Source organism: Ambystoma mexicanum, chromosome 2q, assembly GCF_040938575.1.
Source record: "Ambystoma mexicanum isolate Mex_15411 chromosome 2q, UKY_AmexF1_1, whole genome shotgun sequence".
Classification (NCBI taxonomy): Eukaryota; Metazoa; Chordata; class Amphibia; order Caudata; family Ambystomatidae; genus Ambystoma; species Ambystoma mexicanum.
Genome location: NC_090924.1, coordinates 945,307,775 through 945,323,499, shown reverse-complemented (window position 1 = coordinate 945,323,499; position 15,725 = coordinate 945,307,775). Strand labels below are relative to the sequence as shown.

Here is a 15,725-nt window from a genome sequence, read left to right as displayed (position 1 = left end):
AGGCGCTGCATGGTTTTTGAATATATCAAAATATCATTTACCCCATACTGAATAGATTTTAAATGCATTTCAATCATCTCTGAACCCTTCTTGTTCTTCAATACCCCAGATAGTCTGTCTGTACCATCCAGATATTCACATTGTGTAGCCATGTTAGTTCCAGACGTCTTAGACTAAGGCAGAACTGACTTCATACGTTGTTGTTCTCTTTCTCCCAATGAATTAATGTCAGGAGTCATGTGAGCATCACCCTCCTCTCTACTTTCCTCAATTAGATTTCAAAACCCTTGTCCCTCAGAAATTTCTTAGATGATTTGTTCAACGTTGTCTGTTCCCTTTTTTAAAAAAAATGTTTGCCTTCAAATTGTTAGAATCCACTAAGACATGAGCGAAGGATCAAGAATGATTACCTCATCAGTTCCCTCAGAAGCATTACTATTCTTGTTTGCTGGTATGCCCACCCCCACATCTTCTGTAGTCTGATCAGTATTCAAAGCTTTCTCCCTTATCAGGGGTCCTCTATTGCTTTGAAAGAGCTTAGATAGCTTATCGGGGAGAGTACTAACAACCATAAAGACTTCCTTTAAAACACTAGTGTGTTTTTTTCAATTCCTCCATGATTTGTTAATTCCAAACCCACAATATGTGCATCGTATCAGCCATTGCATTCCCTGACATTGATTTGTCATTCACGCTTGGCTGTGAGGCATGCATGCTCATCAATAACTTCTTGGTGAGTAGAGAGACCTAACAGAGAAATCTCTCTGGAATGAAAAATAGGGTGTGTATCCAAAAAAGAGCGATTCGGAGTTCGCCCACGAAATAGTTTTCCCCATTCATTGCACAATATTCGATTTTTTTGCATTAGAAGTAACCCCTCTGTCACAATCCTCACCAAAAAGTGATTGAGAGCATTCTGGACCTTCTACTTTGTTTATGTTGATAGTTATAATCGAATTCCTATGATCAATGAAGCACAAATGAGCACACTCGATCATATCTTGATCCAATTCAGGAGAAAGTGGCAGCGGCATAGCTGTTGCTCTGCTGATGCTGGTCCGGTGCATGTTCGGTGGGGACATATTTGCCAACAAAGCATCCTTTTTCTGAAGAACGTTTTTTTTCTCCTAATTACAAGCCTCCAGGCTCAACAGTGCACACTCCACTACTATACTTGCCATTGCATACCACTTCACACTGCAGCAAACCCAAGACTAACACATCAACTACTAAAACACACACAAGTAGCTTGTTGCTTACTGAAGGCAAACATCAATTCTAGAGCAGGCTAGAGTTCACCTCTATTATCAATAACTCCTGGATAAAAAACAGCATAAAGAGCCAAAAATCAGACTCCGCCTACAGGGTGAAAATACTAGGTATTAGCCGACACAAACAATACCATATGCAGAGTTAGAAAAGTTTCCTTAACTCATAAACGCTCACCATACGGCACAGGCCACAAGCCAACAGGGTAGCAGGCACTTAGTCGCACTCAGGTATGCACGTGCGTGGGTGCACGCGGTCTGTTGGTTAAATAGTGCTCGGCTTGAGAAAAGGGCGTGGCTTCAGGGCGTTGTTGAATTATAGTGCATCTAAATCTGAAAAATATGCAATTTAAGTATAAGTAATATATAATAGTAAATAAAATGTCCAGGTAGAGTCCAAAACTACTTATTAGTTCGTATATATCAAATACCATCAAGCTGATAGAAAAAAACGATCTTCTCTCAAAAGTAACTGCTGGTAGCTTCCTCTGGCACGACAGGCACTCAGTCGACAGGCACTCAGTCGCACTCCGTGCAGCAATACTACAAGCTTCCCTTGCACAGATAAAGTACAACATCAGCAGAAAACATGCAAGTGTCCCTCACACAGAGGCACGCCGGATAAGTACATTTATTTTATATTGCCCTTGCCTATGGGCAGGGCAATGCAAGCTTCTGACACATAGAGAACAGGTGCAGTATAGTCCTGGTCCGGGGCAAGCTTCCCTCACCATATACAGACCGCAAGGCCCAGCACAGGGAGGGTTATTTGAAGATTTCCTACATGCTGTAGACAAGGTACTTACAAGGACGTCAGCCTTCTTTTCAAATGTACTGAAGAGCAGCTAAAGCACAGTAGCAGAAGTACAAGGTACCGTCACAACAAAGTGACCAGATACGATTGGTACATCATCATTATTAGTCTTACCTGTCAATAAAAGGCGGAGGGGGAGCACAGAGGCAGTATTTCTGCTACACCTTAATGGAAGATCTCAAGTTGTAGCAGTTTACATATGAATATGTATTTGTTTTTATTTATTTGTCTTTTCCTTATTTAGACAGTCCAGATGCCATTTCAAACACAATTATCGTACGTAGGATAAAGTATCAGGTGATGAAGGCAGTCCCAAGCTGAGACTTCTTTACATTATGGTTAGTGGGTTGTGGTTAAGCCTGGTGATGGTGAAGTAAGTTGAGTGAGGAACATAGACCAGGCACCCTAACCAGGGGACAGGCATAAATAGAATGAACATATATATTATATATATTTACGCAATGTGCATCTTGTGGGTTGCAGGCGATTGTGGCAGGGGATGGTGATAGGAAGGATGTGATTTTGGACATCAGGAGGAAGATTGATCGGTGTGTGTGTGGGGGGATGGATCTGGAGTTGGCATGGGTCCCCAGTCACAGTGGCATTTTGGGTAATGAGTTGGTGGATTTGGCGGCGGGTGAGTGTATGAGGAGAGGAGCGGTTGATGTGAGGATACCTTTGAGTGTGGATAAGGTGAAGGCTGTGGTGGTGAAGCGGGTTATGGATGAGTGGCAGGAGAGGTGGGAGAGTGGGGTGAAGGGCAGGTGGATGTTTGGTGTTTGTGAGAAAGTGTCTGTGAAGGTGGATGCAGGGAAACTGGAATGGAGGAGGACGGAGGAGGTGATGCTGAACCGGTTGAGGATAGGGCATGTGGGGCTGAATGACAGTCTGTTTCGAGTGGGGAAGCGTGAGTCCAGGGACTGTGCGGTGTGTGGGGTGCCTGAGAGTGTGGGACATTTTCTGCTTGTGTGTGAGAGGCATGTTGAGGAGAGAGAGTTGGTGAGGGTTTGGTTGTCTGCCCTGGGAGTGGCTGAACTGAGTGGGTAGGCTTTGCTGGGAGGAGTCGGGGTGAGAGGCAGGGAGAAGAGTAGTGTGCTGCTAGATTTTGTGGGACAGACGGGGCGATGGGAGGAGTTATGAGAATGTGAGGGCTGTGTGTAAGATTGGTGGGGTAGGTGCACATCATCCTTTTGGATGGGGAAGCGCCTGCGTGGGTCCGCCCATGCATTCGATAATTTGAAAGAAAAGAAAGAAAAGACATATTTACATTCTTAAGTGACGCAATGTCAGGTGTGTTATGGATGTCAGTTGTGAAGTGCAGGGGGTGGGTAGCAGAGTAGGTCACTGACTTCTATTTCTTACCTTGCATTCTGCAAGCTGCAATCATGTGCTTGCAGTGGTAAATACAAAACGGCAAGCCTATTTGATGAGCTACTCGCACATGCCATGGGACAAAATGCGCGATTAAGACTACAAGTAATGTACCAATGCATAGCCACAGAAAGCTATTGAGTTAGATGAAACATTTTAATAGTGAGTATGGGAATGCCTGGTATGGGCACCACAACTCGTTTGCATATGCATTGCCAAAGCAACCCATTGAGGAACAGGCAATACGTTGAGTAAGTTAAATAAAGGGATTCCGTTCATGAATAATGTTTGACAGTTTGAAGCAATGCCTCTATTGGCTTAGATCTGCCCACCAAGAGGCTCATCAAAGAGCTTACAGAAATTCAATTGCAGGTAACGTTGGCTCCACCCGCTGTTCCATGTGTCCAAAGTGAAGAATGGGCCACCAGCGCTCTGATTCACCACAGCTGGGAGCATCTCGATCCAAGGCCTTGAGCATGTTACATCCTGCCGTGGAGCACCCCCACATTGTGAAGGTGCAGAAGAACAGAGCTGCCTTTGGCGAGAGAGGACTGGGAGAAGACGAATGTGTGTAAGTCCGGCATCATGCAGGTTGCTCTGTTAATAGGCCTAAGGAAGCCTGACACACAAAGAAACTCTTATGTATGATGCGCCAACTTCGTTGCTCAGAATTGAACTACAATTGCAGCTGGTGAATTTATGATTTGGAGAGGCATAAATATTTCCCACAAATATGTGGAAACAACTGAGTGCAGCAAGCTGGCCCGAACCAACGATAACGGTTTCAGGAGGTTCTCGAACTGAGAAAATGAAGTGAATAATTGTTAACATTGTTCATTTCACGGCACACTTTCTGTAACAAATTGGGTAAAAGCCACACACTTTGGAATTGGTTTCATAGGGTTATACATGAAAAGTCAGATGGCTGCAAGTCAACAACAGCACATGAGTGTTTTCGAACACATTTTCAGGCTGTGTTTGCCCAGACTATATTCCAGTATTAAAACATGTTATTACTAGCTGCGCCCATACATGTCTGCTAATATATACTAATAGCCCTATGTAAGAAAACACTCTAGTTGGCTTTCCCAATAAAAGTGCCATGCCACAACAATGTTGCAGCAATATAGGCCAGTATGGCCACAAAAGAACACTGATTGTGTTGGCATTGCTCTTGTTGTCCTCGAAAATATGCATTGCCACAATAAGAAAACGTATCCAGAATGGCTGCACCAATATAGGCCAGTAAAGCCACATAACAACATGCATCATGTTGGATTTCCCTTGATACCAGTAAGAAATCCCTTGCCACAGTAAGAAAACCTGTTCATAGTGATTAAATTAATGTAGACCAATCCAACACCATAACAACATTCATCCTGTTTGCTTTATCCTTAATGCCCAGGAAAGTAAAACATCAAATTCCCCACTAAGAAAATGTATCTAGACCTGCTGCACCAATGTAGGCCAATGTAGTCATACTATAACACTTATCATGTTTGCTTTTCCCAAGATGCCCTTAAGAATTGCTGTCCCATAGTAAGCAAATAACCCCAAATCTGAGGCCCCAGGCCTGGTACACACGCAAGCAAACTCATTCATATACTCGCTCATTCACACATGCATCATACATACATTCTCTTATTCACTTGCCACACATACACCATCCACTCAAACATTTGCATGCCACTTACAGACAAAAACTTTCACATGCATGCTTACATACATAATAAATACTTGTTTTTACCTGAAGCCCTGATGTGTACTCCACTCAGCCTCACACAACCTCTGAGTCCCATGAGGGCCCTCTAACTCTCAAGCTGCAATACCCAGGATTAAGGAAGCAGGGAGATCTTCAGGTTCCTTATATTGCATGATGGAGCTGGAGCACCTCCATTTTGACATAGCTGGACCTGTGGATCTGGAGGGAGGCAGAGGAGTGTCCCCTACACATATTCAGCCATCCATTACCCCAGACTGCATCCCCTGTGGGGCCTGAAAGCCTTTCATGGCCCACAGCAATATTGACGTACAAACGTGCCAGACCTGGCAATTATGTCTCTTTTAAATACGTGGTTCATACAAATTGTTTTTCTAGTCTTGATGTTTCCTCTCAGGACATCTTTCTTACACACAGTTATGGTTTCCTGGTATACTCTCCTGCCAGGACTTCTTTTTTCACAGACTTGTAATTGCCTGGTATACTCTCCTGCCAGGTCTTCTTGTATTCACATGCTTGTGATTGCCTGGAATACTCTCCTGTCAGGTATTTTTGTATTCACATGAGTTATCTACCCTTCTCTAAAGTTGCCTGCATACTTTGTTTGACAATATGTCCTCCAGATATATTATCCGGTCTTTGTTTTTCCTATGTTCACAAAATTTATATTTCTCTTCTTGTAAGTGTTTTGTTTGTACCATGATTCCCCTTTTAATATTCAGTTCATTTGATTTAATTATTTATTTTATTGTTTGCTTGTTATGCGCTTGCACAATAAGAAAATACTGTTTCAAAGTGTCCATAGGGCAAGGGAGGGTGGGGCGTGTCCTAGATCCATGGGCTGAGGACACACTTCTCCCGAGCTCCTTCCCCGATCCTGGAACTGATCCTTGAAAGTACTTCCAGCCGGATTCGAAGACGAGAATAATCTACATGTCCAGCTGTCTCACCCGATCCTGCACCATTCGAAGGTGAAATTAGAGGAAAACGGAGCCGGCAACATTTGAAACGCGACCTTCGCGCTACGGTCCCCGGGATTCCAAGATGGCGGCCGCGACTCCGTCTTGAGCCCGCAGCCGAGGAGAGCCCGACAACTGAGGGAGGCGACACCCACGGCTCCAGAGGGCGCAGTGCCGCTGACCACCTGCGCCATCGACGGGGCTCAGACATCGGCGCCCCCCCATCCCTCCGCCGAGACTATCGAAAGGCGCCTGCCGCCCGGGGCACATCGCCACTGAGAGGTGAGGAGGAGAAGGCGGGAGCTAGAGGCCCGGGCCGGTGCGGGCCCCTAAGCGGACAGGGAGCGCCGCACGGAGTGGCACACAGAACCTTCTGGGATACCAAGGCCCTTCTTGTGAGGACTTTGCTGCCGGGCTACACTCATCCACGGCGGACAACTCGGTCCGCGGCGCTCCGACTCGGGCACCCCGGACCACCACTGGACCTTAACAGACACCGGCGGCCCTGCAGGCGGCGACCGCCATACGGCCTGCACACACGACCCGGTGCAGACGACCCTGAGGGACACGAGTCCCCCCGGGTCCCCTGGATTCAGCCAAACCATAACGTAACCCCACAAGCCCCTTCACACGGCCTACCTGCGCAGCACAGTCTGAGGACCGACACCTACATAGATCTAGAGTGCCTAGCCCCAGCTGGAAGTGGGAAAGGCACACCGGCCACAGTGCCCCACACCCACCACGGCTTGGACCACACGACTGCCCCAAAGAACAGTAGCCACCAATACTCCAGCACCACCGGTGCAGGAGAATAAGGCCATTGGAAGAGGCCACATCATTGCGAGATCCGGCGAAGACAGCCACAGGCCCTATAGCACGAGAACACGAGAGTGAGTCCCGAGGTGGAGCGAGGAGCAGGAAGCCCGGAGGCGGGGGAAGTTAACTCCCAAAGGCAAACTAAGGGCCGCATCGAGGGCTCCCTCATAATAGACAGGCCCATACAGTGACAAATAACAGGGGCAACAGCTGCACAAACGACTCAAGAGAAAGGCCCAACAAACTCGCCACTACCACTGGCAACAACGGCACTGCATACCCCTCTTGGAATACTCAGCCGTAAGCCCTGGTGAACAGGCGACCCGCAGGGCCCCGCGGTTACTTCACGCCGATCACAAGCTTGAAGTGGACATCACACAGCATCTCACCAAAAAACCCTCTATAGAGAGAATGTCACCTCCAAGGCAAAAATCCAAGCTTGTCACGATGGATTCCTTCACCTCAGTTAGACCAAAACAACAGATGCCACAGGAGACAAGCGCTGCCGAAGAATTTCCGACTTAGACAGATCCTCGAGACTCCCAAATCCTACAGGCGATAGCAGCACTGAGGACATCCATGGAAGACAAGATTGGCGAAATAAAATCGGACATTCAACTGATGAGACAAGACGCTCGAAAACCTAACCGACAGGATGGTCACCGCGGAGGCCTCCCTGCAGGACACTGTGGAGACCACACTGGAACTTAAAGCGAAAGTCAAAGAGCTGGAATCTACAGTAGCTCGACTGGAAATGCGCTCAGAGGATGCGGAAGGCCGAGTCCGCCGCAATAATGTCCGAATACTAGGGATACTGGAAGACTCAGAGGGCCCCGACCCCACCGAATACATTGAATCGCTGTTCCTGCAGGAAATCGGGGCAGGCAAACTCACCCAGGGGTTTTCCGTGGAGCGAGCGCACCTATCCCTTCAAAAGCGGCCACCCCCCGGTTCACATCCGAGACCAATAATAGCAAAAATCCTAAACTTCAGGGATCGGGAGACCATATTGAGGTTCTCGAGGGAAGGCGGAGCGATCAGAAGAGGCGGGGCGTCGATAGTCATGTATCCCGATTATACCCCTGTGGTACAACGAGCAAGAAACTCTTTCATACCAGTAAAGGCCACCCTAAGAAAACTCAACCTTAAATACATGCTGCTATATCCAGCGAGACTCAAAGTGCTACACAACGGGAAGGCAATCTTTCTGGAAACCCCGGTGGCGGCAAATCTATGGCTTGAACACAACAACCTGGCTGAAGATGCGGAAGGAACGACGAGAAGCAATAAACACCAGGGCAAGGACATTGACCACACGAGAAGCTGAATGACACATTAACTACGGTTACAATCTCGGAATGCACCACATCGCCACACTAGGAAGGCAACGCAAACGGGCAGGAGCTCGAAGGCCCACGTGCAACACTACCAATGACCCACCCGAACCGAAACGGTGCAGGTAAAATACCTACACACCACCCGAGCCGGAAGACCTGGAGAGGACTGGAAGGCCCGGGAGCCCCCGATCGTCGTGAGTTTGTATAGACTGCTGGGGGCAGTTTTCTGTTGTTCTTGTTCGTTGATCCATTCCACGGGATGGAAGTTGTTCAAGTTGGTAAATCTCCGAATGTAATACCACAACTGGCGGGACGACCCGAGGGCCGAGATGGGCTGGACCTTGCAAAACAGTGCCGAATTGGCAGCACTGGACGTTGCCATCTGCACTTCCGTTGGAAGGAGGGGCTCCCTAAGCTCTTTACGAAACCGAGATGGCTACACACATTAGACTATTGACTTGGAATGTAAGGGGCCTGGGTACCTACCTCCGCAGGAACAGGATCAAATCTTACCTATACAGAAAGAGAGTGGACATAGCTCTCCTACAAGAGACTCACTGCACCGTTGAAGCCGACGAGAGACTCAGAGAACACTGGGGGGGACAAGGCTACGGAGCCCCCTACTCCAGATTCGCCAGGGGTGTGTTCATCTGGTTCAACCCCCAGGTACCGTTTCTCCTACGTAAGATGGTGAAGAACCCTGAAGGTAGATATTTGATCATATGGGGAACGTTAGAACAAAGAGAAATATGCATAGTAAACTCATACTTCCCCAACAACAATATCCCAGCCCATTTAAGGGTACTCAGCACCCAGATGTCACAATATCGAGACAGTTTCTTCTTATGGGGAGGTGACTTCAACTGTGTCCACAATCCTGATCTAGACAGGTCTTATCCACTGGTAAGCGGCTTTCCCGCCGCCACCTCATCCCTGAATGTCATGATCGATGAACTAGATCTGATTGATGCTTGGCGGGACCTTCACCCGGGCGAAAGGACATACTCTTATTACTCTTCCCCACACAAACTTCACACGAGGTTGGACTACTTTTTCATAAGCAGAGAACACATGCCTCAGATAGGTAGTACGCAATACTTGGGGAGGACCATCTCTGACCACTCCCCACTCCTGTTAGACTGGCAACACAACAGTCCTAGACTGCCCATCCCTATGTGGAGAATGTCTGCCGAGGCCCTGAAAGATCCGACCTTCAGGGAAGAGCTCCAAGAATCCATAGAGAATTATGTGGCAGAAAACACAGGCAGTGTAGACCACATAAGTACGCTATGGGATGCTCTAAAGGTGGTGATACGGGGAGAGGCAATTGCAAAAGCAGGGGGCATCAGGAGAACACTTCGGGCGGTATTGGATCAGAAAGAGTTAGAAGTCCAGCGCCTAGAGTCCACCCCTACTGACACACTGGGGAGGGAGGAGGAACTAAGTTCTCTCACAGAGGATTGCCCTAAAGCATGGGACAGACTGGCTAAGTTCGATTTTAGCGTTAGAACTAACAGAGCACATGCAGAGGCTGATAGGCCGGGTCGGCTACTAGCATGGCTCTGTAAAAAAGAACACCCTAGGCATGCAACTACAGCACTACAGGACGAACAAGGCACGGAACATAGAACCCAACAGAGCATAAATGACACTTTTCAGCGCTTTTACGCACTACTATATTCCCACACACACAAGGTCCCTCAAGATCAGATACTAGACACCCTGGAAGAAATCGTCCTGCCCAAATTGTCGCCAACACAGTCAGAAGCCCTAGACTCCGACATCACACCGAAAGACATTACAGAGGCCATCAGATCCCTCGCTACTTGTAAGGCCCCAGGGTGTGACGGGCTCCCCCCAGAATTCTACAAGGCATATGAACCCGCCCTGACGCCCTTACTACACCAGGTCTTCTAAGAGACATTTGAAACTGGTATCCTACCTGACAGTATGAGGGAAACCTTAGTGGTCCCGATGCCCAAACCCAATAAACCCTCCGATAAATGCGACTCCTATCGCCGCTTGCCATGCTTAACTATGATATTAAAATATTGACGAAGATACTGGCAAAGCGACTATCTAGAGTGATAGGTGACATAGTGCATGAAGACCAGAATGGTTTTGTACCTGGGCGTAACACGTCCCTAAACTTACGCAGGCTTCAGCACATTATAGCTGAGACCAATACAAGCGAAAAACATCTTGCATTACTATCCCTGGATGCAGTTAAAGCATTCGATTCCATTTATCGGGAGTGGCTGGTGGCGGTTTTGGAGGGTTTTGGAGTTGGCCAACGATTTATCAGATGGGTATCTATCCTGTACAATGAACCTAGGGCCAGGCTGAAATCTGGGAAGTATGTGTCAGACGCATGGGACATCCGCAGGGGCACCAGGCAGGGCTGCCCACTTTCCCCCATGCTCTACATCCTGGGTCTAGAACCCATTGCAATCTTCCTCAGGCAGCCATTTTTCGATGCAGGAATTAGGCTGGGCGGGACATATCACATTGTCTCACTATATGCGGACGATGTACTGATATACGTTAACAACCCACATGTCAACGTCCCAACAATATTGGAGGTCCTTGATAACTATGCCAAAGTCTCGGGCATACAATTTAGCAAAACGAAATCCTGCATGTTCCCATTAGCAGCCCTGAAACATAAAACCACAGAAGAGCTCCCCTCAGTGGGCATAAAGTGGGAGACCGAATCTTTCTGTTACCTTGGGATTCAGATAATGCACACCCCAGAACAAATGCACATACAAAACACGAAAGCTGCGATACCCAAACTGTGCAAGTCCATAAGTTTCTGGTCTAAGCTTCCACTATCCATGCTGGGCAGGGCCTCAATAACCAAGATGATCATTCTACCCAGATTCCTGTACGGGTTCCAGAATGTGCACTTTTATATCACCAAACCCTTTTTCCAGCTTTTGGACAGAATAATTAAGGAGTTCCTATGGGGGAAAGGCAGACATCGGGTGGCACTATCTACCCTAGTATTACCACACAGACAAGGAGGGATCCAATTACCGAGCCTTGAGAAGTACTATCTTGCAGCCCAGTTAAGTCACGTAACCAAATGGTTAGAGGACGGGACTACTTCAGAGACCCCCCTGCTACAGGCCATGATCTTCCCAATCCGTCTGAAGGAACTGATTTGGGCCCCTCAAACTTTGCTACACGATCAGCCTTTTTTGGCAACCCTGGGTAGGAAAATATGGCGTTGTACTGAGATGACACTACACTGGAAGCAACCATACTTCCAAGAAGTACCAATACTCTCTGGACTCGACAAATCTGTCACCACCCTCCACACCATTAGGCTCTGGGAAGACAAAGGTATATACACTTGGGGTGATCTGTATGCTGAAGGCATATTCAGAGACTTCACTGAGTTGCAAGAGGTAGAGGGCATTCACGCTGGCCAATTCCTGTGGTACCAAAAGATTCGCAAGATAGCACGCACAAAATGGGACACCTGGCCAGAGGAGCCTGAGGCAACCCCCTTTTTGACACTACTATACAGCCTGAGTGAGGGGGGAAAGGCAATATCTCAAATCTACAGTCTTCTCGCTGACATCCCCAATCCCCGCAGTGATACACTAAAGACCCGCTGGGAGTCAGACATGGGACAAGAGCTGTCCGATGTGGAATGGAGTAGAGCGCTGTCCTTTCCAAAAGAGGTTTCTAGAAACCAGAGATTTCGGCTCATCCAATTAAATGTACTTTATCGCACATACTTAACCCCGAGCAGGATTGCAAAGTTCAGTAAAACCGCCCAGACACAATGCACCTGGTGTGGGATAGAGGGAGCGGACCTAACCCACATGCTATGGAACTGCACCAAAGCACGTAGCCTCTGGTCAATGGTGAAAAGAACCTGTGAAGAGGTGGAAGTCACTAGGTATAAATGGACCCCAGCCGAATGCCTCCTAGGCTGCTACCCCAGATTGGCCAAACTCAAATATACGGTTAAGCTGATGGACTTGCTATGTATAACAGCCAAGAGGACCATCGCCATGGCATGGAAACGGCCGGCAGGGCCGAACCACAGAGCATGGCGCAAAGAATTTGAAAGATGGGCGACCGGCGAAACAAGAGCTTGGGAGGACAGCGTGGCTAGATCCACGGACGAGTCGAGTATGGCCCTGGCTGCATGGAAAGACACCATGTCCAGACTGTTTCATTCCTCCGATGATAAACCCCCCTGAACAATCCACCGGCCCTATCACATGACCTAAATGGTCGACCAAGACACTCGAAATCAGACCCCTCCAGCATTGACATTCTCGGAAGCCCATATCCATGACCATGGCCCCCCCGGCCACTCCCCCCAGCTTGCGACCCAATCGGTCATCACTTGCCCCCAGACCGGAGATAGTTAATGTTTGATGTTTTTGTTATGTAAATGTTATTGTTTATTTGCAAAGACAGAATTTTAGTGACCAAGTCGGTCAAACTGAATGTTGTTTGAAATTATAAATGCCAATAAACAAATTTTAAAATAAATAGGGCAAGGGAGGGTGCAGCAGTGGGAAATACATTAAAATACACACAAAAAACAATATGATATAGTAATAATATGATATGGCATTTATAACACACCTGTACACATGTGTTTCAGATGAAGTGCTAGGAAAGTTGAGTGCTACACGGCTTGGAGCTGCAAGGGGTGTAAGTGTGAGCCTTCAGGGCAGATGGTGTACATGCAGAGGATAGACAGCAGCTGGGCCGGTTGGGTGCAGAAGGTCAGGGCTCTGAGGATGTGTAAGGGCCCAAGACACTAATCGCAGCAACTGTGGGATTAGCAGGGGAGAGAAGATGGTAAGGAGGAGGTAAAGAGGAGAATTTTAAGGAGCTTCCTGAATTTAAGAAGATCCTGCTCAAGGCGTAGAGACAGAGGGAGGCTGTTCCATAGGAGGGAGCCAGCTGAGGAAAGCGAACGACTACCTGCCCTCTGTTTAACAAAATGCTTTACACACAGAGAGTGGAGCCATAGGAGCATATTGGTCTAGAGGGAGAGTATTTAGTGAGTTAAAATTGAAGATAGTGTAGTCCCTGGGATCAGACCGCCTTGTGGATGTTGCAGAGGGATTTGAATTTAATCTGTGCAGCAACCGGGTGCCAGTGAAGACTCTTTAATGCAGGAGAGATGCAGTCGCTGGGCTTAAAGCCAAGTATAAGGCTTGCTGTCCTATTCAGGATTAGCTGGAGGGGTCGCAGAGCGGAAGATGGTAGATTCAGGAGGAGGCTATTGCAATAGTCAAGCCTACAGAGAAACAGGGCTTGAGTCGCATTGAGCCTCTGGGAAGAAAAGGGAGAATTCCTTTGAGAAGGAAAAGCTGAAAGTGGGACTTATTGGCAATGTCCTGAGTGTGAGGGAGGAAGCAGAGCGAGGAGTCATAGATGACTTCACGGTTTCTGGCTTCAGAAGAGGGCACAGGAGGGGAGCCCAATGAGGAAGGCCAGTGTGAAGGGAAGAAGGAGGGAGCAGGGGTCCCGATGGGAAGGATCTCAGTTTTACATGCGTTCTTTCTCTCTCACTTGTTTATTGTTCAATTACTGGCATTCGATGTGGCTGCAGATATGCCCTGGGGTCACCATTGCTTTTGGTGGACTCACCGGCTCTCATTGGCGTTCCTGGATTCTTCTGCGATACAACCGGATATGCATTTCCATCTGCTTAATTCTCTGCATTGCTTACTCTCGGTTTATTCAGCTCTCACGGCTTTCACTTGACATGTCTGTTTTGTTTTGAGCTAGAGTAAGTAAAGCACTGCTCTCTGTCACCTGTGAACACCCAGGAGTTTCTTGCCAGCTCCTGGCATTTCCGCAGCATGTTCTTCCTGCACAGCAGCCTCTCCCTTCTTCGCCTGACTCCCCAATGCCGGTAATTGCCTCTCGGTTTCTTCAAACTCATGAAGAGACTCAGCTCTCTCACACCAACATCAGACATTGATACCCTGCTTCACTTGCCTTTTAAACTTCCCGGGCACAGTTGTGTACAAGCCACCACTAGAGCGCTGACTGGGCTTGTGGCGTTCTTTGTTCTACATTGCTCGATTCCTCTTCCTCGTCCCAGTCTTGGGAATTGATTCGGAATACTTGAATAAACATTTTTAGTAGTCTTAAATGGTGAATGAGTCTTTGATAAATGGTAGGTGGAACTGGAGAGGGTGATCTCCCTATTCTTCATGGGGCAAGGAGTGGCTGTATAACAATAAGCCATGAGAGTATAACATATGGGAGGGTTATTATCAAGAGAAAATCAGGGAGCCTTGGAGGTTGTCTCCCCCCATGTAATTCTCCCTCATATAACCAAACCCAGGATCAGGTAGCGGTTGCTGCTGTCCCCTGCCCATATGGCACAAGGTCACCAATGGGAAATCAGCAATGACTCCATCAGGTCCATCACATATTTGTGTTTTTAGTTTAAATTTGACTTACCCATTCCATCCCCCGAAAACATGTTATGTATTCCTTTTTCTAGGCATATCACACTTTACCTGATTCTAAATGGCGTTTGATTTAGTTGTGTATGAAGGGAGATCTTGTACACTGTTTTATTATGGGACGTTAACATCTGAACCAACATTTACAGTGACAACAGATGGGGATGTGGATATAATTATTGCTGCCTGTGAGAATATAATTTCTGGTCAACTTCCCAAGTTAGTTTAATGGGAAAAAAAATCCTGATTTTGTGGTGAAAGAAATTGTTACCTCAAATTGTGTGATCATTTTATTGACTGTGCAACTGCATTCTTATTGGTCTTTTAATTTGAATGGTTCTTGATATTTTTGTCAGTCTGTCCTGACCAAGCAACAGAATGACTTTAAGATTGAGCTGAAGTGCCTGGAGGATGAACTCTTAACCCGCCTCTCTGCTGCAGAGGGAAGTTTCTTGGGGGATACAGAACTGGTGGAAAAGCTTGAGACAACCAAGTCAACAGCATTGGAAATAGAACATAAGGTAATCATTTTCTTAAAAGCAAGTGACTTTAGAAATGTTGAAAAGGAAGACTAACTTCACACAGTGAAGATGAGATAATGAGGCAGCAATTCACATGGGCAGTACATCATAAAAGAGAAAAGGACAAATATGACCAATTGCTAAATCATGAATCATAATCATAATCATAAATTATGTGGTAAAACATAATGCATGAACCTTTAAAAGTGCTTTCTGTTATACACTATGGAAATGGACTTTAATACATTTAGCTAAAGTTGTATTATTTGAACAAATATGACCCCTCATTGAAAACGAATTAAGCTGCTCAGGAAGAGTATTGCACTCACAAAAGGAGAATAGTCTTACATTTTCAATAGTTCTCAATTGTTTTAAAAAAATGACTTATTCACATAGTAATTCAAAATATAATTCTCACGTGTACAACACTGATCGCATATATGTTGACAAGAACTTTA

General features: G+C 46.9%; 1 protein-coding gene across 1 annotated transcript in view; it reads left to right on the top strand.

Moving 5' to 3' along the window:
- Positions 1-15,725, top strand: part of DNAH11 (dynein axonemal heavy chain 11) — a 4,227,155-nt gene that overhangs the window by 3,472,592 nt on the left and 738,838 nt on the right. Inside the window, exon 67 of the mRNA XM_069648254.1 lies at positions 15,103-15,267. Coding sequence (XP_069504355.1) covers positions 15,103-15,267 — 165 coding nt within the window. The remainder of the gene's footprint in view (positions 1-15,102; positions 15,268-15,725) is intronic.